The sequence below is a fragment of the Hemitrygon akajei genome, unplaced genomic scaffold (assembly GCF_048418815.1).
Source record: "Hemitrygon akajei unplaced genomic scaffold, sHemAka1.3 Scf000065, whole genome shotgun sequence".
Taxonomy (NCBI): domain Eukaryota; kingdom Metazoa; phylum Chordata; class Chondrichthyes; order Myliobatiformes; family Dasyatidae; genus Hemitrygon; species Hemitrygon akajei.
Window position 1 is genome coordinate 4,701,903 of NW_027331951.1, and position 22,351 is coordinate 4,724,253.

Below are 22,351 nucleotides of genomic sequence, written 5' to 3' on the forward strand. Positions count from 1 at the left end.
CCCCCCGTCTCTGTCACACCCCCTCCCTCCCCAAACGCCTCCCTCCCCGATACCCACCACAGCCCCCTCGTCTCTGTCACACCCCCCTCTCTCCCCAAACGCCTCCCTCCCCGATACCCACCACAGCCCCCTCGTCTCTGTCACACCCCCTCCCTCCCCGATACCCACCACAGCCCCCTCGTCTCTGTCACACCACCTCCCTCCCCAAACGCCTCCCTCCCCGATACCCACCACAGCCCCCTCGTCTCTGTCACACCACCTCCCTCCCCAAACGCCTCCCTCCCCGATACCCACCACAGCCCCCTCGTCTCTGTCACACCCCCTCTCTCCCCAAACGCCTCCCTCCCCGATACCCACCACAGCCCCCTCGTCTCTGTCACACCCCCTCCCTCCCCCGATACCCACCACAGCCCCCTCGTCTCTGTCACACCCCCTCCCTCCCCGATACCCACCACAGCCCCCTCGTCTCTGTCACACCCCCTCTCTCCCCCAAACGCCTCCCTCCCCGATACCCACCACAGCCCCCTCGTCTCTGTCACAACACCTCCCTCCCCAAACGCCTCCCTCCCCGATACCCACCACAGCCCCCTCGTCTCTGTCACACCCCCTCTCTCCCCAAACGCCTCCCTCCCCGATACCCACCACAGCCCCCTCGTCTCTGTCACACCACCTCCCTCCCCAAACGCCTCCCTCCCCGATACCCACTACAGCCCCCTCGTCTCTGTCACACCCCCCTCCCTCCCCGATACCCACCACAGCCCCCTCGTCTCTGTCACACCCCCCTCTCTCCCCAAACGCCTCCCTCCCCGATACCCACCACAGCCCCCTCGTCTCTGTCACACCACCTCCCTCCCCAAACGCCTCCCTCCCCGATACCCACCACAGCCCCCTCGTCTCTGTCACACCCCCTCCCTCCCCAAACGCCTCCCTCTCCAATACCCACCACAGCCCCCTCGTCTCTGTCACACCCCCTCCCTCCCCGATACCCACCACAGCCCCCTCGTCTCTGACACAACACCTCTCTCCCGAAACGCCTCCCTCCCCGATACCCACCACAGCCCCCTCGTCTCTGTCACAACACCTCCCTCCCCAAACGCCTCCCTCCCCGATACCCACCACAGCCCCCCCGTCTCTGTCACACCCCCTCCCTCCCCGATACCCACCACAGCCCCCTCGTATCTGTCACACCCCCTCCCTCCCCGATACCCTCCACAGCCCCCTCGTCTCTGTCACACCCCCTCCCTCCACAAACGCCTCCCTCCCCGATACCCCACAGCCCCCTCGTCTCTGTCACACCCCCTCTCTCCCCAAACGCCTCCCTCCCCGATACCCACCACAGCCCCCTCGTCTCTGTCACACCCCCTCCCTCCCCAAACGCCTCCCTCCCCGATACCCACCACAGCCCCCTCGTCTCTGTCACACCCCCCTCCCTCCCCGATACCCACCACAGCCCCCTTGTCTCTGTCACACCCCCCTCCCTCCCCAAACGCCTCCCTCCCCGATACCCACCACAGCCCCCTTGTCTCTGTCAAACCCCCTCCCTCCCCAAACGCCTCCTCCCCGATACCCACCACAGCCCCCTCGTCTCTGTCACACACCCTCTCTCCCCAAACGCCTCCCTCCCCGATACCCACCACAGCCCCCTCGTCTCTGTCACACACCCTCTCTCCCCAAACGCCTCCCTCCCCGATACCCACCACAGCCCCCCCGTCTCTGTCACACCCCCTCCCTCCCCAAACGCCTCCCTCCCCGATACCCACCACAGCCCCCTCGTCTGTCACACCCCCTCTCTCCCCAAACGCCTCCCTCCCCGATACCCACCACAGCCCCCTCGTCTCTGTCACACCCCCTCCCTCCCCAAACGCCTCCCTCCCCGATACCCACCACAGCCCCCTCGTCTCTGTCACACCACCTCCCTCCCCAAACGCCTCCCTCCCCGATACCCACCACAGCCCCCTCGTCTCTGTCACACCCCCTCCCTCCCCGATACCCACCACAGCCCCCTCGTCTGTCACACCCCCTCCCTCCCCGATACCCACCACAGCCCCCTCGTCTCTGTCACACCCCCTCTCTCCCCAAACGCCTCCCTCCCCGATACCCACCACAGCCCCCTCGTCTCTGTCACACCACCTCCCTCCCCAAACGCCTCCCTCCCCGATACCCACCACAGCCCCCTTGTCTCTGTCACACCCCCCTCCCTCCCCAAACGCCTCCCTCCCCGATACCCACCACAGCCCCCTCGTCTGTCAAACCCCCTCCCTCCCCAAACGCCTCCCTCCCCGATACCCACCACAGCCCCCTCGTCTCTGTCACACCCCCTCCCTCCCCAATACCCACCACAGCCACCTCGTCTCTGTCAAACCCCCTTCCTCCCCAAACGCCTCCCTCCCCGATACCCACCACAGCCCCCTCGTCTCTGTCACACCCCCTCCCTCCCCGATACCCACCACAGCCCCCTCGTCTCTGTCACACCCCCTCCCTCCCCAAACGCCTCCCTCCCCGATACCCACCACAGCCCCCTCGTCTTGTCACACCCCCTCCCTCCCCGATACCCACCACAGCCCCCTCGTCTAGGTCATACCCCCTCCCTCCCCGATACCCACCACAGCCCCCTCATCTCTGTCACACCCCCTCCCTCCCCAAACACCTCCCTTTCTGTGTTGACAGGGATTTGTGGAGAGAATGGTGGAGAGTTGAATTCTGGAGTTAGACTCCCCTCTTCAACCGCAAATCAATCTCTCAGTTCTGAGCCTATACTGAATGGTCAGAGGGGACAGTGGGCAGAGAGGGAGATTCGCTGTTTCATAATACCTCACTGTGTAATCGGACCGTGCAGAAGGAGCTGCACTCTGTGTCTGAAGCCGGGAGTGTGTGATGGGACGGTGTGGAGGGGGATTCACTCTGTGTCTGACCCCGGGAGTGTGTGACGGGACGGTGCGGAGGGAGATTCACTCTGTGTCAGACCCCGGGTGTGAGTGTGATGGGACGGTGTGGAGGGAGCTTCACACTGTATCTGACCCCGGGAGTGTGTGATGGGACGGTGTGGAGGGAGATTCACTCTGTGTCTGACCCCGGGAGTGTGTGATGGGACGGTGTGGAGGGAGATTCACACTGTGTCTGTCCCCGGGAGTGTGTGATGGGACGGTGTGGAGGGAGATTCACACTGTGTCCGACCCCGGGTGTGTGTGATGGGACGGTCTGGAGGGAGATTCACTCTGTGTCTGTCCCCGGGAGTGTGTGATGGGACGGTGTGGAGGGAGATTCACACTGTGTCCGACCCCGGGAGTGTGTGATGGGACGGTGTGGAGGGAGATTCACACTGTGTCCGACCCCGGGTGTGAGTGTGATGGGACGGTGCGGTGGGAGATTCACTCAGTGTCTGGCCCCGGGAGTGTGTGATGGGACGGTGTGGAAGTAGATTCACTCTGTTTGACCCCGGGAGTGTGTGATGGGACGGTGTGGAGGGTGATTCACTCTGTGTCTGACCCCGGGAATGTGTGATGGGACGGTGTGGAGGGAGATTCACTCTGTGTCTGACCCCGGGAGTGTGTGATGGGACGGTGCGGAGGGAGATTCACTCTGTGTCTGGCCCCGGGAGTGTGTGATGGGACGGTGTGGAGGGAGATTCACTCAGTGTCTGGCCCCGGGAGTGTGTGATGGGACGGTGTGGAGGCAGATTCACTCTGAGTCTGGCCCCGGGAGTGTGTGATGGGACGGTGCGGAGGGAGATTCACTCTGTGTCTGAGCCCGGGAGTGTGTGATGGGACGGTGCGGAGGGAGATTCACTCTGTGTCTGACCCCGGGAGTGTGTGATGGGACGGTGCGGAGGGAGATTCACTCTGTGTCTGACCCCGGGAGTGTGTGATGGGACGGTGTGGAGGGAGATTCACTCTATGTCTGACCCCGGGAGTGTGTGATGGGACGGTGTGGAGGGAGATTCACTCTGTGTCTGACCCCGGGATTGTGTGGAGGGATGATGTGGAGGGAGATTCACTCTGTGTCTGACCCCGGGAGTGTGTGATGGGACGGTGTGGAGGGAGATTCACTCTGTGTCTGACCCCGGGAGTGTCTGATGGGTCGGTGTGGAGGGAGATTCACTCTGTGTCTGACCCCGGGAGTGTCTGATGGGACGGTGTGGAGGGAGCTTCACTCTGTGTTTCACGCCGGTATTCCATCCTCCATCCGTCTCGTACTCGGGACCTCAGTGACTCACGTCTGATATTCGAGCCGATATTAACTGTCTGCGGGGTACAGGAGGGGGGACGGTTAGGCAGGAAGGGGTTAAATTGTGACGAGATCCTGGGCACCCAGACTCTGCCAGTCCGACCTCCCTGAGCCTGGAGCTGAGACACTACTGTGTCGGTGTGAGGAGCTCCGACCCACTGTTACAGTGCACAGGGTGCGGGGGGCATCAGAAACCTCAAACAAAACTCAAGTCCGCCACCAAGGCAGGAAGTTAAAGCGGTTTATTGATTTCATCATGATAAATGCAAATTAAACAGTATGTGAGCAGCTGACTTGCGGGAATAAATACACTGTTGTAGCGATGTACTATGTACAGAGTTAGAGACAACGACACGCAGTCGGTGAGTCTGTTCCAGACTAGTTTATTCAAACTTCTCGGCGCTGGTATTTAATCCCTGGGTATTTGTGAGCCGGTGCGCCTGCGCATTTAATCCCGAGCGCCCGCCCTCTCCGAGCGGAAATGACGTCAGATGTGCTCACCGCGCTGGCTATTTGTGAGTCCATGCGCCTGCGCAGAAAGTGCGTCGCCACACTGTTCCCGACTCACTCACAATTAACTGACCGGTAACAACGGGTGACCGGTAGATTAATCAGTCCCGTCTCTCACCGTCACTCTGCATCCAATCACACTTCAGGGCCGTGTCCGGGATCGCTGCGGATCCGAGGCCATTGCCGAGGGATTTGTCAATTTAACACCATTGTATCGGCCAGACTGCCGAATGCACCGTCCTCGGCAACGGGAGCAAAAGGATTCTCTCCCGGGACACCGGTGTCCCAGACTGAGCTCCGGCCCCCTCCCCGGGCTCCTCCTGTCCGGGTAATTCCCCGGGGGGGTCACGCGGGAGAGTTTCGTACACGCACATCCGGCGGAAGTGGCGCCGCCGGACAACGGGCGGAAATGCGTCACCGCGGGAGCGCTTCCGATATCACCGAGCTCGAGACCGGAGCCAGTTCCGTTAAAACCGTTGGGAATCAGCCCCTGCGCGCGGCCGTTAAAGGTAAGGGCGGGAGGTTAAAGGGGAGGGGGAGTTAAAGGGGAGGGGGGGTTAAAGGGGAGGGTGAGTTAAAGGGGAATGGGGAGTTGTAGGGGAGGGAGGAGTTAAAGAGGAGGGGGGAGTTAAAGAGGAGGGAGGAGTTAAAGAGGAGGGGTAGTTATAGGGGAGGGGGCAGTTAAAGGGGAGGGGATGTTCACAGTTCCACTCTCAGTCCGGGTCTGACTTCCTGCAGAGATCTCAGTTCCTTCTCCCCGGTCTCACTGAACTGATTGTTCCACAGCCTGAAACAGAATGGAGAATGAAGATGGAATAAACAGATCACACAACAGTGTCAGTAACAGGGGACCGGGGTTAATGTTTCAACAACACTCACAGACAAATATCACCAGAAAACCCGCGGATCCGCTGATATTTTATCACATTGAACATTAACACAAACACTCACCGGATCAGCTTCAGACTCGGGAGGGTCAGTATGAGGCGGCGGAGAGCGGGGAGAGATCCGTCTGTCAGAGAGTTTCCACTCAGGTTCAGCCCCGTCAGTGATGGTTTTGTACTGAGAGCGGAGACGAGATCCTCGGCCCCAGAATCTGTGAGACCGACATCCATCAGCCTGGAGATGAGAGAGAGTGAGGGTGAAGGACACAGAGAGACAGGAGACGGTACAAATCCCCAGTGTTTATCAGTAACACAATTACTGATCACATTAATGTTCAGTGTCAGACACCCAGTGACTGTAAACACAATCTCCCACAGTCTGGTACTTACCCCAGTTTCTGTATTTTACACTCCGGGTTCCCCAGAGCCGCAGACACCAGTTTCACTCCTGAATCTCCCAGTTTGTTAACACTCAGGTCCAGCTCCGTCAGTGATGGGTTTGTACTGAGAGCGGAGACGAGATCCTCGGCCCCAGAATCTGTGAGACCGACATTGTTCAGCCTGGAGATGAGAGAGAGAGTGAGGGTGAAGGACACAGAGAGACAGGAGACGGTACAAATCCCCAGTGTTTATCAGTAACACAATTACTGATTACATTAATGTTCAGTGTCAGACACCCAGTGACTGTAAACACAATCTCCCACAGTCTTGTACTTACCCCAGTTTCTGTATTTTACACTCCGGGTTCCTCAGAGCCGCAGACACCAGTTTCACTCCTGAATCTCCCAGGTCATTCTCCCCGAGTCTAAACACAAACAGACAAATTGATGAACAAAGTGATACAAACCGTGGGACTGAGGGTAATTCTCTCAAGCGGATATTTCAGGAAACATTAAACCCTTCCGTAAATCACTGATCGGAGTTCCCATCACTGTCAATGTCCCTCACTGCCCAGCTCCAGGGTATTCACCCAATGTCAGTCATTTAGTCTGTTGCTGTGACCCTGTGAACTCCACATTTTCTGTCTCGTTCTCCGTTGGCTAGAAAAGTGTTACTGACCACAGAGTGTCAGAAGGGGCAGGGATGGGGGTGATATAGCCCCACAGTGAGGAAGCTTTGTGAATCGGGAAATGTCGATGGGAAATGGAGGAAGAGACCCCACCTGAGGGAACGGATGGAAAGACACAAGAGGAAAGGGATGGGGAAACGAGATCCCACAGGAGGAAGTGGGATGGGGAAAAGAGATACCACAGTTATGGGGGGATGGGGAAGGAGAGATCCCACCGGGGGACGGGGAAGAGAGATCCCACAGGAGAAAGGGGGATGGGGATGAGAGATCCCACAGGAGGAAGAGGATGGGAAAGAGATATCCCAGAGGAGGAAGTGGATGGGGAAGACAGTAGGAAGCTGAATCAGGAAAAGAGATCCCACAGGAGAAAGGAGATTGGGAAAAGAGATCTACAGGAAGAAAGGGATGGGGAAGAGATATCACACAGGAGGGAGGGGATGAGGAAATGAGATCCGGCAGGAAGAAGTGGGATGGGGAAGGAGAGATCCCACAGGAGGAAGGTGGATGGGGAAGGGAGATCTCACAGGAAGAAGGGGATGGGGAAGAGGTCCCATAGGAGGAAGGAGGTGGGGAAGAGAGATCCAACAGGAGGACAGGGATGGGGAAGAGATCCCACAGGGTGAAAGAGATTGGGAAAAAAAGATCCCACAGTCGGAAACGGAATCAGCAGGAGAGATCCCACAGGAGAAGGGGAAGGCAATGAGAGATCCCTCAGGAGAAAGGGGGATGGGGAAGAAATTTCCAGCAGGAGGAAGTGGATGGGGAAGAGTGATCCCACAGTAGGAAGCAGAATCAGGAAGAGAGATCCAACAGGTGGTAGGGGGATGGGGAAGAGAGATCCCACTGGAGGAAGGGGGCTGGGGAAGAGAGATGCCACTGGAGGAAGGGGGATGGGGAAGAGAGATCCCACAGGAGGAAGGGGGGTGGGGAAGAGAGATCCCACAGGAGGAAGGGGGATGGGTAAGTGAGATCCCACAGGAGGAAGAGGGATGGGGTAGAGAGATCCCACAGGTGGAAAGGTGATGGGGAAGAGAGATCCCACAGTAGGAAGGGGGATGTGGAAGAGAGATCCCACAGGTGGAAATGGATGGGGGAAAAGAGATCCATCCGGAGGAAAGGGGGATAGGGAAGAGAGATCCCACAGGAGGAAAGGGGTATAGGGAAGAGAGATCCCACAGGATGAAGGATGATGGGGAAGAGAGATCCCACAGGATGAAGGATGATGGGGAAGAGAGATGCCACAGGAGGAAGGGGGATGGGGAAGAGAGATCCCACAGGTGGAAAGGGGATGGGGAAGAGAGATCCCACAGGAAGAAGGAGATGGGGAAGAGAGATCCCACAGGAGGAAGGGTGTTGGGGAAGAGAGATCCCTCAAGAGGAGGGGGATGTGGAAGAGAGATCTGACAGGCAGAAGGGGGATGGGGAAAAAGAGATCCCTCAGGAGGAAGGGGGCTGGGGAAGAGAGATCCCACATGAGGAAGGGCGATGGGGTAGAGAGATCCCACAAGAAGAGGTGGATGGGGAAGAGAGATCCCACAGGAGGAAGGGGATGGGGAAGAGAGATCCGACAGGAGGAAGGAGAATGGGGAAAAAACATCCTACAGGAGGGAGGGGGATAGGAAAGAGATCCTACGGGAGGACGGGCAATGGGACGGAGAGACCCCACAGGGGGAAGTCAGATGGGGCAGGGAGATCCCACAGAGGAAGGGGGTTGGGAAACAGAGATCCCACAGGGGGAAGGGGATGTGGAAGAGAGATCCCACAGGAGGAAGGCGGATGGGGAAGAGATATCCCACAGGAGGTAGGACGTTGGGGAACAGTGATCTCTCTGGAGGAAGGGGATGGGGAAGAAATTTCCAGCAGGAGGAATTGGATGGGGAAGAGAGATCCCACAATAGGAAGCAGAATCAGGAAGAGAGATCCAACAGGAGGTAGGGTGATGGGAAAAGGAGATCCCTCCGGAGGAAAGGGGGATAGGGAAGAGAGATCCCACAGGATGATGGGGAAGAGAGATGCCACAGGAGGAAGGGGGATGAGGAAAAAGAGATCCCTCAGGAGGAAGGGGGTTGGGGAAGAGAGATCCCACATGAGGAAGGGCGATGGGGTAGAGAGATCCCAAATGAAGAGGTGGATGGGGAAGAGAGATCCCACAGGAGGAAGGGGATGGGGAAGAGAGATCCCACAGGAGGAAGGGGATGGGGAAGAGAGATCCCACAGGAGGAAGGAGAATGGGGAAGAAACATCCTACAGGAGGGAGGGGGATAGGAAAGAGATCCTACGGGAGGAAGGGCAATGGGACGGAGAGACCCCACAGGGGGAAGTCGGATGGGGCAGGGAGATCCCACAGGAGGAAGGGGATGTGGAAGAGAGATCCCACAGGAGGAAGGCGGATGGGGAAGAGATATCCCACAGGAGGAAGGACGTTGGGGAACAGTGATCTCTCTGGAGGAAGGGGGATGGGGAAGAGAGATCCCCCAGGAGAAAGGGGATGGGGAAGAAATTTCCGGCAGGAGGAATTGGATGGGGAAGAGAGATCCCACAATAGGAAGCAGAATCAGGAAGAGAGATCCAACAGGAGGTAGGGTGATGGGAAAAAGAGATACCACAGGAGGAAGGGGGATGGGGAAGAGAGATCCCACAGGAGGTAGGGGGATGGGAAAGAGAGATCCCACAAAAGGAGCGGGATGGGGAAGAGATCCCACAGGAGGAAGGGGATGAGGAAGAGAGATCCCATAGAAGGAGGGGGGATGGGGAACAGAGATCCCTCAGGAGGAAGTGGATGGGGAAGAGAGATCCAACAGGAGGAAGGGAATGGGAAGGTGAGATCCCACAGGAGGAAATGGATGGGGAAAAAGAGATCCCACAGGAGGAAGGGGGATGGGTAATTTCAACATACAGGTGAACTGGGAGAAACAGTTTGGTGCTGGACCCCAGGATAGGGAGTTTGTAGAGTGCCTACGGGATGCATTCTTGGAACAGCTTGTACGAGAGCCGACCAGGGACAAGGCTATTCTGGATTTAGTCTTGTGTAATGAACAGGGTTTGATAAGCGATCTTGAAGTAAAGGAGCCATTAGGAGGTAGTGACCATAACATGGTATGTTTTTATCTACAGTTTGAGAAGGATAAGGGCAGCTCGGAGGTGTCAGTGTTGCAGATGAACAGGGGAAACTACGGAGCCATGAGGGATGAGCTGGCCAAAGTTGACTGGACGGATAGCCTAGCAGAAAAGACAGTGGAACAGCAACTGCAGGTATTCTTGGGAATAATGCACAAGGTGCAAAATCAGTTCATCCCCTGAGAAGGAAGGATTCAAAGCGGGGAAAGGGGCCACAGTGGTTGACAAAGGAAGTCAGAGATTGCAGAACATTAAAAAAAAGGAAGTATGAAAGAGCTAAGCTGAGTGGGAGGACAGATGATTGGGAAGTTTTTAAGGAACAATAGAACTTAACTAAAAAGGCAATATGGGGAGAATAAAATGAGGTACGAACGCAAGCTCGCCAGGAATATAAAGGAAGATAGCAAAAGCTTTTTTCGGTATGTGAAGAGAAAGAATATAGTTAAGAACAATGTTGGGCCCTTGAAGAATGAATTGGGTGAAATTTATATGGGAAACAGAGAAATGGCAGAAAAATTTAATGAGTACTTTAGATCTGTTTTCTCTAAGGAAGACACAAGCAATCTCCCAGATGTATGGATGGGCCAAGGAAATAGGGTAACAGAGGAAATGAAACAGATTGACATTAGGAAGGAAACGGTGATGAGTAGACTGATGGGACTGAAGGCTGAGAAATCCCCAAGTCCAGATGGTCTGCATCCTAGGGTACTAAAGGAGGTGTCCCTGGAAATTGCGGATGCATTGGTAATCATTTTCCAATGTTCCTTAGATTCAGGATCAGTTCCTGAGGATTGGAGAATGGCTAATGTTATCCCACTTTTTAAGAAAGGAGGGAGGGAGAAAACAGAGAACTATCGACCTGTCAGCCTGACATCGGTGGTGGGGAAGATGCTAGAGTCCATTATTAAGGATGAAATAGTGGCATATCTAGATAGCAGTGATAGGATTGGGCCGAGCCAGCATGGATTTACCAAGGGTAAATCATGCTTGACTGATCTGTTGGAGTTTTTCGAGGATGTAACCAGGAAGTTAGACGGGTGAGATCCAGTGGATGTAGTGTGCCTCGATTTTCAGAAGGCATTTGATAAGGTCCCACATAGGAGATTGGTGGGTAAAATCAAAGCTCACAGCACCGGGGGGAAGACATTGACATGGATAGAAAACTAGTTGGCAGATAGAAAGCAAAGGGTAGCGGTGAATGGGTGTTTCTCGGAATGGCAGGTAGTGACTAGTGGGGTGCCATAGGGCTCGGAATTGGGACCACAGCTGTTTACGATTTACATCAACGATTTAGATGAAGGCATTGAGAATAACATCAGCAAATTTGCTGATGATACTAAGCTGGGTGGCAGTGTGACATGTGATGAGGATGTTAGGAGAATTCAGGGTGAATTGGATAGGCTGGGTGAGTGGGCAGATACTTGGCAGATGACGTTTAATGTGAATAAGTGTGAGGTTATCCACTTTGGGAGTAAGCACAGGAAGGCAGATTATTATCTGAACGGTGTAGAGTTAGGTAAGGGAGAAATACAGAGAGATCTAGGAGTCCTTGTTCATCAGTCACTGAAGGTGAAAGCAAGTGCAGCAGGCAGTGAAGAAGGCTAATGGAATGTTGGCCTTTATTACAAAGGGAATTGAGTGCAAGAGCAAGGAAAACCTCTTGCATTTGTACAGATCCCTGGTGAGACCACACCTGGAGTATTGTGTACAGTTTTGGTCTCCAGGGTTATGGAAGGACATCCTAGCTGTAGAGGAAGTGCAGCCGAGATTCACGAGGTTAATTCCTGGGACGTCTGGACTGTCTTACACAGAGAGGTTAGAGAGACTGGGCTTGTACACACTGGAATTAAGGAGACTAAGAAGGGATCTGATTGAAACATAGAAGATTATTAAGGGATTGGACAAGATAGAGGCAGGAAATATGTTCCAGATGCTGGGAGAGTCCAGTACCAGAGGGCATGGTTTGAGAATAAGGGGTAGGTCATTTTGGACAGAGTTAAGGAAAAATTTCTCCCAGAGAGTTGTGGGTGTCTGGAATGTACTGCCTCAGAAGGAAGTGGAGGCCAATTCTCTTGATGCTTTCAAGAAGGAGCTATATAGGTATCTTATGGATAGGGGAATCAAGGGATATGGGGACAAGGCAGGAACCGGGTATTGATAGTAGATGATCAGCCATGATCTCAAAATGGAGGTGCAGGCTCGAAGGGCCGAATGGTCTAATTCTGCACCTATTGTCTATTGTCCCACAGGAGGATGGGGGATGTGTAAGAGAGATCCCACAGGAGGACGGGGGATGGGGAGGAAATTTCCGGCAGGAGGAAGTGGATGGGGAAGAGTGATCCCACAGTAGGAATCAGAATCAGGAAGAGAGATCCAACAGGTGGTAGGGGGATGGGAAAGAGAGATCCCACAGGAGGAAGGGAATCCAGAAGAGAATTCCCACAGAAGGAAGGGAGATGGGGAAGAGAGATCCCACAAGAGGAAGGAGAATGGGAAAGAGAGTTCCCACTGGAGGTAGGGGGATGGGAAAGAGAGATGCCACAGGAGGAAGGGGATCTGGAAGAGAATTCCCACAGAAGGAAGGGAGATGGGGAAGAGAGATCCCACAAGAGGAAGGAGAATGGGAAAGAGAGATCCCACTGGAGGTAGGGGGATGGAGGAGAGAAATCCCACAGGATGAAGGGGGCTGGGGAAGAGAGATCCCACAGGAGGAAGGGGGATGTGGAAAAGAGATCCCACAGGAGGAAGGGGTATGGGGAATTTCAACATGCAGGTGAACTGGGAGAAACAGTTTGGTGCTGGACCCCAGGATAGGGAGTTTGTAGAGTGCCTACGGGATGCATTCTTGGAACAGCTTGTACGAGAGCCGACCAGGGACAAGGCTATTCTGGATTTAGTCTTGTGTAATGAACAGGGTTTGATAAGCGATCTTGAAGTAAAGGAGCCATTAGGAGGTAGTGACCATAACATGGTATGTTTTTATCTACAGTTTGAGAAGGATAAGGGCAGCTCGGAGGTGTCAGTGTTGCAGATGAACAGGGGAAACTATGGAGCCATGAGGGATGAGCTGGCCAAAGTTGACTGGACGGATAGCCTAGCAGAAAAGACAGTGGAACAGCAACTGCAGGTATTCTTGGGAATAATGCACAAGGTGCAAAATCAGTTCATCCCCTGAGAAGGAAGGATTCAAAGGGGGGAAAGGGGCCACAGTGGTTGACAAAGGAAGTCAGAGATTGCAGAACATTAAAAAAAAGGAAGTATGACAGAGCTAAGCTGAGTGGGAGGACAGATGATTGGGAAGTTTTTAAGGAACAATAGAACTTAACTAAAAAGGCAATATGGGGAGAATAAAATGAGGTACGAACGCAAGCTAGCCAGGAATATAAAGGAAGATAGCAAAAGCTTTTTTCGGTATGTGAAGAGAAAGAATATAGTTAAGAACAATGTTGGGCCCTTGAAGAATGAATTGGGTGAAATTTATATGGGAAACAGAGAAATGGCAGAAAAATTTAATGAGTACTTTAGATCTGTTTTCTCTAAGGAAGACACAAGCAATCTCCCAGATGTATGGATGGGCCAAGGAAATAGGGTAACAGAGGAAATGAAACAGATTGACATTAGGAAGGAAACGGTGATGAGTAGACTGATGGGACTGAAGGCTGAGAAATCCCCAAGTCCAGATGGTCTGCATCCTAGGGTACTAAAGGAGGTGTCCCTGGAAATTGCGGATGCATTGGTAATCATTTTCCAATGTTCCTTAGATTCAGGATCAGTTCCTGAGGATTGGAGAATGGCTAATGTTATCCCACTTTTTAAGAAAGGAGGGAGGGAGTAAACAGAGAACTAACGACCTGTCATCCTGACATCAGTGGTGGGGAAGATGCTAGAGTCCATTATTAAGGATGAAATAGTGGCATATCTAGATAGCAGTGATAGGATTGGGCCGAGCCAGCATGGATTTACCAAGGGTAAATCATGCTTGACTGATCTGTTGGAGTTTTTCGAGGATGTAACCAGGAAGTTAGACGGGTGAGATCCAGTGGATGTAGTGTGCCTCGATTTTCAGAAGGCATTTGATAAGGTCCCACATAGGAGATTGGTGGGTAAAATCAAAGCTCACAGCACTGGGGGGAAGACATTGACATGGATAGAAAACTAGTTGGCAGATAGAAAGCAAAGGGTAGCGGTGAATGGGTGTTTCTCGGAATGGCAGGTGGTGACTAGTGGGGTGCCATAGGGCTCGGAATTGGGACCACAGCTGTTTACGATTTACATCAACGATTTAGATGAAAGCATTGAGAATAACATCAGCAAATTTGCTGATGATACTAAGCTGGGTGGCAGTGTGACATGTGATGAGGATGTTAGGAGAATTCAGGGTGAATTGGATAGGCTGGGTGAGTGGGCAGATACTTGGCAGATGACGTTTAATGTGAATAAGTGTGAGGTTATCCACTTTGGGAGTAAGCACAGGAAGGCAGATTATTATCTGAACGGTGTAGAGTTAGGTAAGGGAGAAATACAGAGAGATCTAGGAGTCCTTGTTCATCAGTCACTGAAGGTGAAAGCAAGTGCAGCAGGCAGTGAAGAAGGCTAATGGAATGTTGGCCTTTATTACAAAGGGAATTGAGTGCAAGAGCAAGGAAAACCTCTTGCATTTGTACAGATCCCTGGTGAGACCACACCTGGAGTATTGTGTACAGTTTTGGTCTCCAGGGTTATGGAAGGACATCCTAGCTGTAGAGGAAGTGCAGCCGAGATTCACGAGGTTAATTCCTGGGACGTCTGGACTGTCTTACACAGAGAGGTTAGAGAGACTGGGCTTGTACACACTGGAATTAAGGAGACTAAGAAGGGATCTGATTGAAACATAGAAGATTATTAAGGGATTGGACAAGATAGAGGCAGGAAATATGTTCCAGATGCTGGGAGAGTCCAGTACCAGAGGGCATGGTTTGAGAATAAGGGGTAGGTCATTTTGGACAGAGTTAAGGAAAAATTTCTCCCAGAGAGTTGTGGGTGTCTGGAATGTACTGCCTCAGAAGGAAGTGGAGGCCAATTCTCTTGATGCTTTCAAGAAGGAGCTATATAGGTATCTTATGGATAGGGGAATCAAGGGATATGGGGACAAGGCAGGAACCGGGTATTGATAGTAGATGATCAGCCATGATCTCAAAATGGAGGTGCAGGCTCGAAGGGCCGAATGGTCTAATTCTGCACCTATTGTCTATTGTCCCACAGGAGGATGGGGGATGTGTAAGAGAGATCCCACAGGAGGACGGGGGATGGGGAGGAAATTTCCGGCAGGAGGAAGTGGATGGGGAAGAGTGATCCCACAGTAGGAATCAGAATCAGGAAGAGAGATCCAACAGGAGGAAGGGGATGGGGAAGAGAGATCCCACAGGAGGAAGGAGAATGGGGAAGAAACATCCTACAGGAGGGAGGGGGATAGGAAAGAGATCCTACGGGAGGAAGGGCAATGGGACGGAGAGACCCCACAGGGGGAAGTCGGATGGGGCAGGGAGATCCCACAGGAGGAAGGGGATGTGGAAGAGAGATCCCACAGGAGGAAGGCGGATGGGGAAGAGATATCCCACAGGAGGAAGGACGTTGGGGAACAGTGATCTCTCTGGAGGAAGGGGGATGGGGAAGAGAGATCCCCCAGGAGAAAGGGGATGGGGAAGAAATTTCCGGCAGGAGGAATTGGATGGGGAAGAGAGATCCCACAATAGGAAGCAGAATCAGGAAGAGAGATCCAACAGGAGGTAGGGTGATGGGAAAAAGAGATACCACAGGAGGAAGGGGGATGGGGAAGAGAGATCCCACAGGAGGTAGGGGGATGGGAAAGAGAGATCCCACAAAAGGAGCGGGATGGGGAAGAGATCCCACAGGAGGAAGGGGATGAGGAAGAGAGATCCCATAGAAGGAGGGGGGATGGGGAACAGAGATCCCTCAGGAGGAAGTGGATGGGGAAGAGAGATCCAACAGGAGGAAGGGAATGGGAAGGTGAGATCCCACAGGAGGAAATGGATGGGGAAAAAGAGATCCCACAGGAGGAAGGGGGATGGGTAATTTCAACATACAGGTGAACTGGGAGAAACAGTTTGGTGCTGGACCCCAGGATAGGGAGTTTGTAGAGTGCCTACGGGATGCATTCTTGGAACAGCTTGTACGAGAGCCGACCAGGGACAAGGCTATTCTGGATTTAGTCTTGTGTAATGAACAGGGTTTGATAAGCGATCTTGAAGTAAAGGAGCCATTAGGAGGTAGTGACCATAACATGGTATGTTTTTATCTACAGTTTGAGAAGGATAAGGGCAGCTCGGAGGTGTCAGTGTTGCAGATGAACAGGGGAAACTACGGAGCCATGAGGGATGAGCTGGCCAAAGTTGACTGGACGGATAGCCTAGCAGAAAAGACAGTGGAACAGCAACTGCAGGTATTCTTGGGAATAATGCACAAGGTGCAAAATCAGTTCATCCCCTGAGAAGGAAGGATTCAAAGCGGGGAAAGGGGCCACAGTGGTTGACAAAGGAAGTCAGAGATTGCAGAACATTAAAAAAAAGGAAGTATGAAAGAGCTAAGCTGAGTGGGAGGACAGATGATTGGGAAGTTTTTAAGGAACAATAGAACTTAACTAAAAAGGCAATATGGGGAGAATAAAATGAGGTACGAACGCAAGCTCGCCAGGAATATAAAGGAAGATAGCAAAAGCTTTTTTCGGTATGTGAAGAGAAAGAATATAGTTAAGAACAATGTTGGGCCCTTGAAGAATGAATTGGGTGAAATTTATATGGGAAACAGAGAAATGGCAGAAAAATTTAATGAGTACTTTAGATCTGTTTTCTCTAAGGAAGACACAAGCAATCTCCCAGATGTATGGATGGGCCAAGGAAATAGGGTAACAGAGGAAATGAAACAGATTGACATTAGGAAGGAAACGGTGATGAGTAGACTGATGGGACTGAAGGCTGAGAAATCCCCAAGTCCAGATGGTCTGCATCCTAGGGTACTAAAGGAGGTGTCCCTGGAAATTGCGGATGCATTGGTAATCATTTTCCAATGTTCCTTAGATTCAGGATCAGTTCCTGAGGATTGGAGAATGGCTAATGTTATCCCACTTTTTAAGAAAGGAGGGAGGGAGAAAACAGAGAACTATCGACCTGTCAGCCTGACATCGGTGGTGGGGAAGATGCTAGAGTCCATTATTAAGGATGAAATAGTGGCATATCTAGATAGCAGTGATAGGATTGGGCCGAGCCAGCATGGATTTACCAAGGGTAAATCATGCTTGACTGATCTGTTGGAGTTTTTCGAGGATGTAACCAGGAAGTTAGACGGGTGAGATCCAGTGGATGTAGTGTGCCTCGATTTTCAGAAGGCATTTGATAAGGTCCCACATAGGAGATTGGTGGGTAAAATCAAAGCTCACAGCACCGGGGGGAAGACATTGACATGGATAGAAAACTAGTTGGCAGATAGAAAGCAAAGGGTAGCGGTGAATGGGTGTTTCTCGGAATGGCAGGTAGTGACTAGTGGGGTGCCATAGGGCTCGGAATTGGGACCACAGCTGTTTACGATTTACATCAACGATTTAGATGAAGGCATTGAGAATAACATCAGCAAATTTGCTGATGATACTAAGCTGGGTGGCAGTGTGACATGTGATGAGGATGTTAGGAGAATTCAGGGTGAATTGGATAGGCTGGGTGAGTGGGCAGATACTTGGCAGATGACGTTTAATGTGAATAAGTGTGAGGTTATCCACTTTGGGAGTAAGCACAGGAAGGCAGATTATTATCTGAACGGTGTAGAGTTAGGTAAGGGAGAAATACAGAGAGATCTAGGAGTCCTTGTTCATCAGTCACTGAAGGTGAAAGCAAGTGCAGCAGGCAGTGAAGAAGGCTAATGGAATGTTGGCCTTTATTACAAAGGGAATTGAGTGCAAGAGCAAGGAAAACCTCTTGCATTTGTACAGATCCCTGGTGAGACCACACCTGGAGTATTGTGTACAGTTTTGGTCTCCAGGGTTATGGAAGGACATCCTAGCTGTAGAGGAAGTGCAGCCGAGATTCACGAGGTTAATTCCTGGGACGTCTGGACTGTCTTACACAGAGAGGTTAGAGAGACTGGGCTTGTACACACTGGAATTAAGGAGACTAAGAAGGGATCTGATTGAAACATAGAAGATTATTAAGGGATTGGACAAGATAGAGGCAGGAAATATGTTCCAGATGCTGGGAGAGTCCAGTACCAGAGGGCATGGTTTGAGAATAAGGGGTAGGTCATTTTGGACAGAGTTAAGGAAAAATTTCTCCCAGAGAGTTGTGGGTGTCTGGAATGTACTGCCTCAGAAGGAAGTGGAGGCCAATTCTCTTGATGCTTTCAAGAAGGAGCTATATAGGTATCTTATGGATAGGGGAATCAAGGGATATGGGGACAAGGCAGGAACCGGGTATTGATAGTAGATGATCAGCCATGATCTCAAAATGGAGGTGCAGGCTCGAAGGGCCGAATGGTCTAATTCTGCACCTATTGTCTATTGTCCCACAGGAGGATGGGGGATGTGTAAGAGAGATCCCACAGGAGGACGGGGGATGGGGAGGAAATTTCCGGCAGGAGGAAGTGGATGGGGAAGAGTGATCCCACAGTAGGAATCAGAATCAGGAAGAGAGATCCAACAGGTGGTAGGGGGATGGGAAAGAGAGATCCCACAGGAGGAAGGGAATCCAGAAGAGAATTCCCACAGAAGGAAGGGAGATGGGGAAGAGAGATCCCACAAGAGGAAGGAGAATGGGAAAGAGAGTTCCCACTGGAGGTAGGGGGATGGGAAAGAGAGATGCCACAGGAGGAAGGGGATCTGGAAGAGAATTCCCACAGAAGGAAGGGAGATGGGGAAGAGAGATCCCACAAGAGGAAGGAGAATGGGAAAGAGAGATCCCACTGGAGGTAGGGGGATGGAGGAGAGAAATCCCACAGGATGAAGGGGGCTGGGGAAGAGAGATCCCACAGGAGGAAGGGGGATGTGGAAAAGAGATCCCACAGGAGGAAGGGGTATGGGGAATTTCAACATGCAGGTGAACTGGGAGAAACAGTTTGGTGCTGGACCCCAGGATAGGGAGTTTGTAGAGTGCCTACGGGATGCATTCTTGGAACAGCTTGTACGAGAGCCGACCAGGGACAAGGCTATTCTGGATTTAGTCTTGTGTAATGAACAGGGTTTGATAAGCGATCTTGAAGTAAAGGAGCCATTAGGAGGTAGTGACCATAACATGGTATGTTTTTATCTACAGTTTGAGAAGGATAAGGGCAGCTCGGAGGTGTCAGTGTTGCAGATGAACAGGGGAAACTATGGAGCCATGAGGGATGAGCTGGCCAAAGTTGACTGGACGGATAGCCTAGCAGAAAAGACAGTGGAACAGCAACTGCAGGTATTCTTGGGAATAATGCACAAGGTGCAAAATCAGTTCATCCCCTGAGAAGGAAGGATTCAAAGGGGGGAAAGGGGCCACAGTGGTTGACAAAGGAAGTCAGAGATTGCAGAACATTAAAAAAAAGGAAGTATGACAGAGCTAAGCTGAGTGGGAGGACAGATGATTGGGAAGTTTTTAAGGAACAATAGAACTTAACTAAAAAGGCAATATGGGGAGAATAAAATGAGGTACGAACGCAAGCTAGCCAGGAATATAAAGGAAGATAGCAAAAGCTTTTTTCGGTATGTGAAGAGAAAGAATATAGTTAAGAACAATGTTGGGCCCTTGAAGAATGAATTGGGTGAAATTTATATGGGAAACAGAGAAATGGCAGAAAAATTTAATGAGTACTTTAGATCTGTTTTCTCTAAGGAAGACACAAGCAATCTCCCAGATGTATGGATGGGCCAAGGAAATAGGGTAACAGAGGAAATGAAACAGATTGACATTAGGAAGGAAACGGTGATGAGTAGACTGATGGGACTGAAGGCTGAGAAATCCCCAAGTCCAGATGGTCTGCATCCTAGGGTACTAAAGGAGGTGTCCCTGGAAATTGCGGATGCATTGGTAATCATTTTCCAATGTTCCTTAGATTCAGGATCAGTTCCTGAGGATTGGAGAATGGCTAATGTTATCCCACTTTTTAAGAAAGGAGGGAGGGAGTAAACAGAGAACTAACGACCTGTCATCCTGACATCAGTGGTGGGGAAGATGCTAGAGTCCATTATTAAGGATGAAATAGTGGCATATCTAGATAGCAGTGATAGGATTGGGCCGAGCCAGCATGGATTTACCAAGGGTAAATCATGCTTGACTGATCTGTTGGAGTTTTTCGAGGATGTAACCAGGAAGTTAGACGGGTGAGATCCAGTGGATGTAGTGTGCCTCGATTTTCAGAAGGCATTTGATAAGGTCCCACATAGGAGATTGGTGGGTAAAATCAAAGCTCACAGCACTGGGGGGAAGACATTGACATGGATAGAAAACTAGTTGGCAGATAGAAAGCAAAGGGTAGCGGTGAATGGGTGTTTCTCGGAATGGCAGGTGGTGACTAGTGGGGTGCCATAGGGCTCGGAATTGGGACCACAGCTGTTTACGATTTACATCAACGATTTAGATGAAAGCATTGAGAATAACATCAGCAAATTTGCTGATGATACTAAGCTGGGTGGCAGTGTGACATGTGATGAGGATGTTAGGAGAATTCAGGGTGAATTGGATAGGCTGGGTGAGTGGGCAGATACTTGGCAGATGACGTTTAATGTGAATAAGTGTGAGGTTATCCACTTTGGGAGTAAGCACAGGAAGGCAGATTATTATCTGAACGGTGTAGAGTTAGGTAAGGGAGAAATACAGAGAGATCTAGGAGTCCTTGTTCATCAGTCACTGAAGGTGAAAGCAAGTGCAGCAGGCAGTGAAGAAGGCTAATGGAATGTTGGCCTTTATTACAAAGGGAATTGAGTGCAAGAGCAAGGAAAACCTCTTGCATTTGTACAGATCCCTGGTGAGACCACACCTGGAGTATTGTGTACAGTTTTGGTCTCCAGGGTTATGGAAGGACATCCTAGCTGTAGAGGAAGTGCAGCCGAGATTCACGAGGTTAATTCCTGGGACGTCTGGACTGTCTTACACAGAGAGGTTAGAGAGACTGGGCTTGTACACACTGGAATTAAGGAGACTAAGAAGGGATCTGATTGAAACATAGAAGATTATTAAGGGATTGGACAAGATAGAGGCAGGAAATATGTTCCAGATGCTGGGAGAGTCCAGTACCAGAGGGCATGGTTTGAGAATAAGGGGTAGGTCATTTTGGACAGAGTTAAGGAAAAATTTCTCCCAGAGAGTTGTGGGTGTCTGGAATGTACTGCCTCAGAAGGAAGTGGAGGCCAATTCTCTTGATGCTTTCAAGAAGGAGCTATATAGGTATCTTATGGATAGGGGAATCAAGGGATATGGGGACAAGGCAGGAACCGGGTATTGATAGTAGATGATCAGCCATGATCTCAAAATGGAGGTGCAGGCTCGAAGGGCCGAATGGTCTAATTCTGCACCTATTGTCTATTGTCCCACAGGAGGATGGGGGATGTGTAAGAGAGATCCCACAGGAGGACGGGGGATGGGGAGGAAATTTCCGGCAGGAGGAAGTGGATGGGGAAGAGTGATCCCACAGTAGGAATCAGAATCAGGAAGAGAGATCCAACAGGTGGTAGGGGGATGGGAAAGAGAGATCCCACAGGAGGAAGGGAATCCAGAAGAGAATTCCCACAGAAGGAAGGGAGATGGGGAAGAGAGATCCCACAAGAGGAAGGAGAATGGGAAAGAGAGTTCCCACTGGAGGTAGGGGGATGGGAAAGAGAGATGCCACAGGAGGAAGGGGATCTGGAAGAGAATTCCCACAGAAGGAAGGGAGATGGGGAAGAGAGATCCCACAAGAGGAAGGAGAATGGGAAAGAGAGATCCCACTGGAGGTAGGGGGATGGAGGAGAGAAATCCCACAGGATGAAGGGGGCTGGGGAAGAGAGATCCCACAGGAGGAAGGGGGATGTGGAAGAGAGATCCCACAGGAGGAAGGGGAATTGGGAAGAAATTTCCGGCAGGAGGTATTGGATGCGGAAGAGAGATCCCACAATAGGAAGCAGAATCAGGAAGAGAGATCCAACAGGAGGTAGGGGGATGGGAAAGAGAGATACCACAGGAGGAAGGGGATTGGGAAGAGAGATCCCACAGGAGGAAGGGAGATGGGGAAGAGAGATCCCACAAAAGGAGGGGGATGGGGAAGCGAGATCCCACAGGATGAAGGGGATGAGGAAGAGAGATCTGACAGGAGGAAGGAGATGGGGAAGAGAGATCCCACAGGAGGAAATGGATGTGGAAAAGAGATCCCACAGGAGGTAGGAGGATGGGGAATTTCAACATGCAGGTGAACTGGGAGAAACAGTTTGGTGCTGGACCTCAGGAAAGGGAGTTTGTAGAGTGCCTACGGGATGCATTCTTGGAACAGCTTATACGAGAGCCGACCAGGGACAAGGCTATTCTGGATTTAGTCTTGTGTATTGAACAGGATTTGATAAGCG

At 51.7% G+C, this 22,351-nt stretch overlaps 1 protein-coding gene across 1 annotated transcript in view; it reads right to left on the reverse strand.

Moving 5' to 3' along the window:
- Positions 1-5,361: 5,361 nt before the first annotated feature.
- Positions 5,362-22,351, reverse strand: part of LOC140721934 (NACHT, LRR and PYD domains-containing protein 12-like) — a 76,890-nt gene continuing 59,900 nt past the window's right edge. The window contains exons 9-11 of the mRNA XM_073036756.1: positions 6,337-6,423; positions 6,009-6,179; positions 5,362-5,853 (exon numbers count right to left, since the gene is read on the reverse strand). Of these exons, the coding sequence (XP_072892857.1) occupies positions 5,682-5,853; positions 6,009-6,179; positions 6,337-6,423 (430 nt within the window). The 3' untranslated portion in view covers positions 5,362-5,681. The remainder of the gene's footprint in view (positions 5,854-6,008; positions 6,180-6,336; positions 6,424-22,351) is intronic.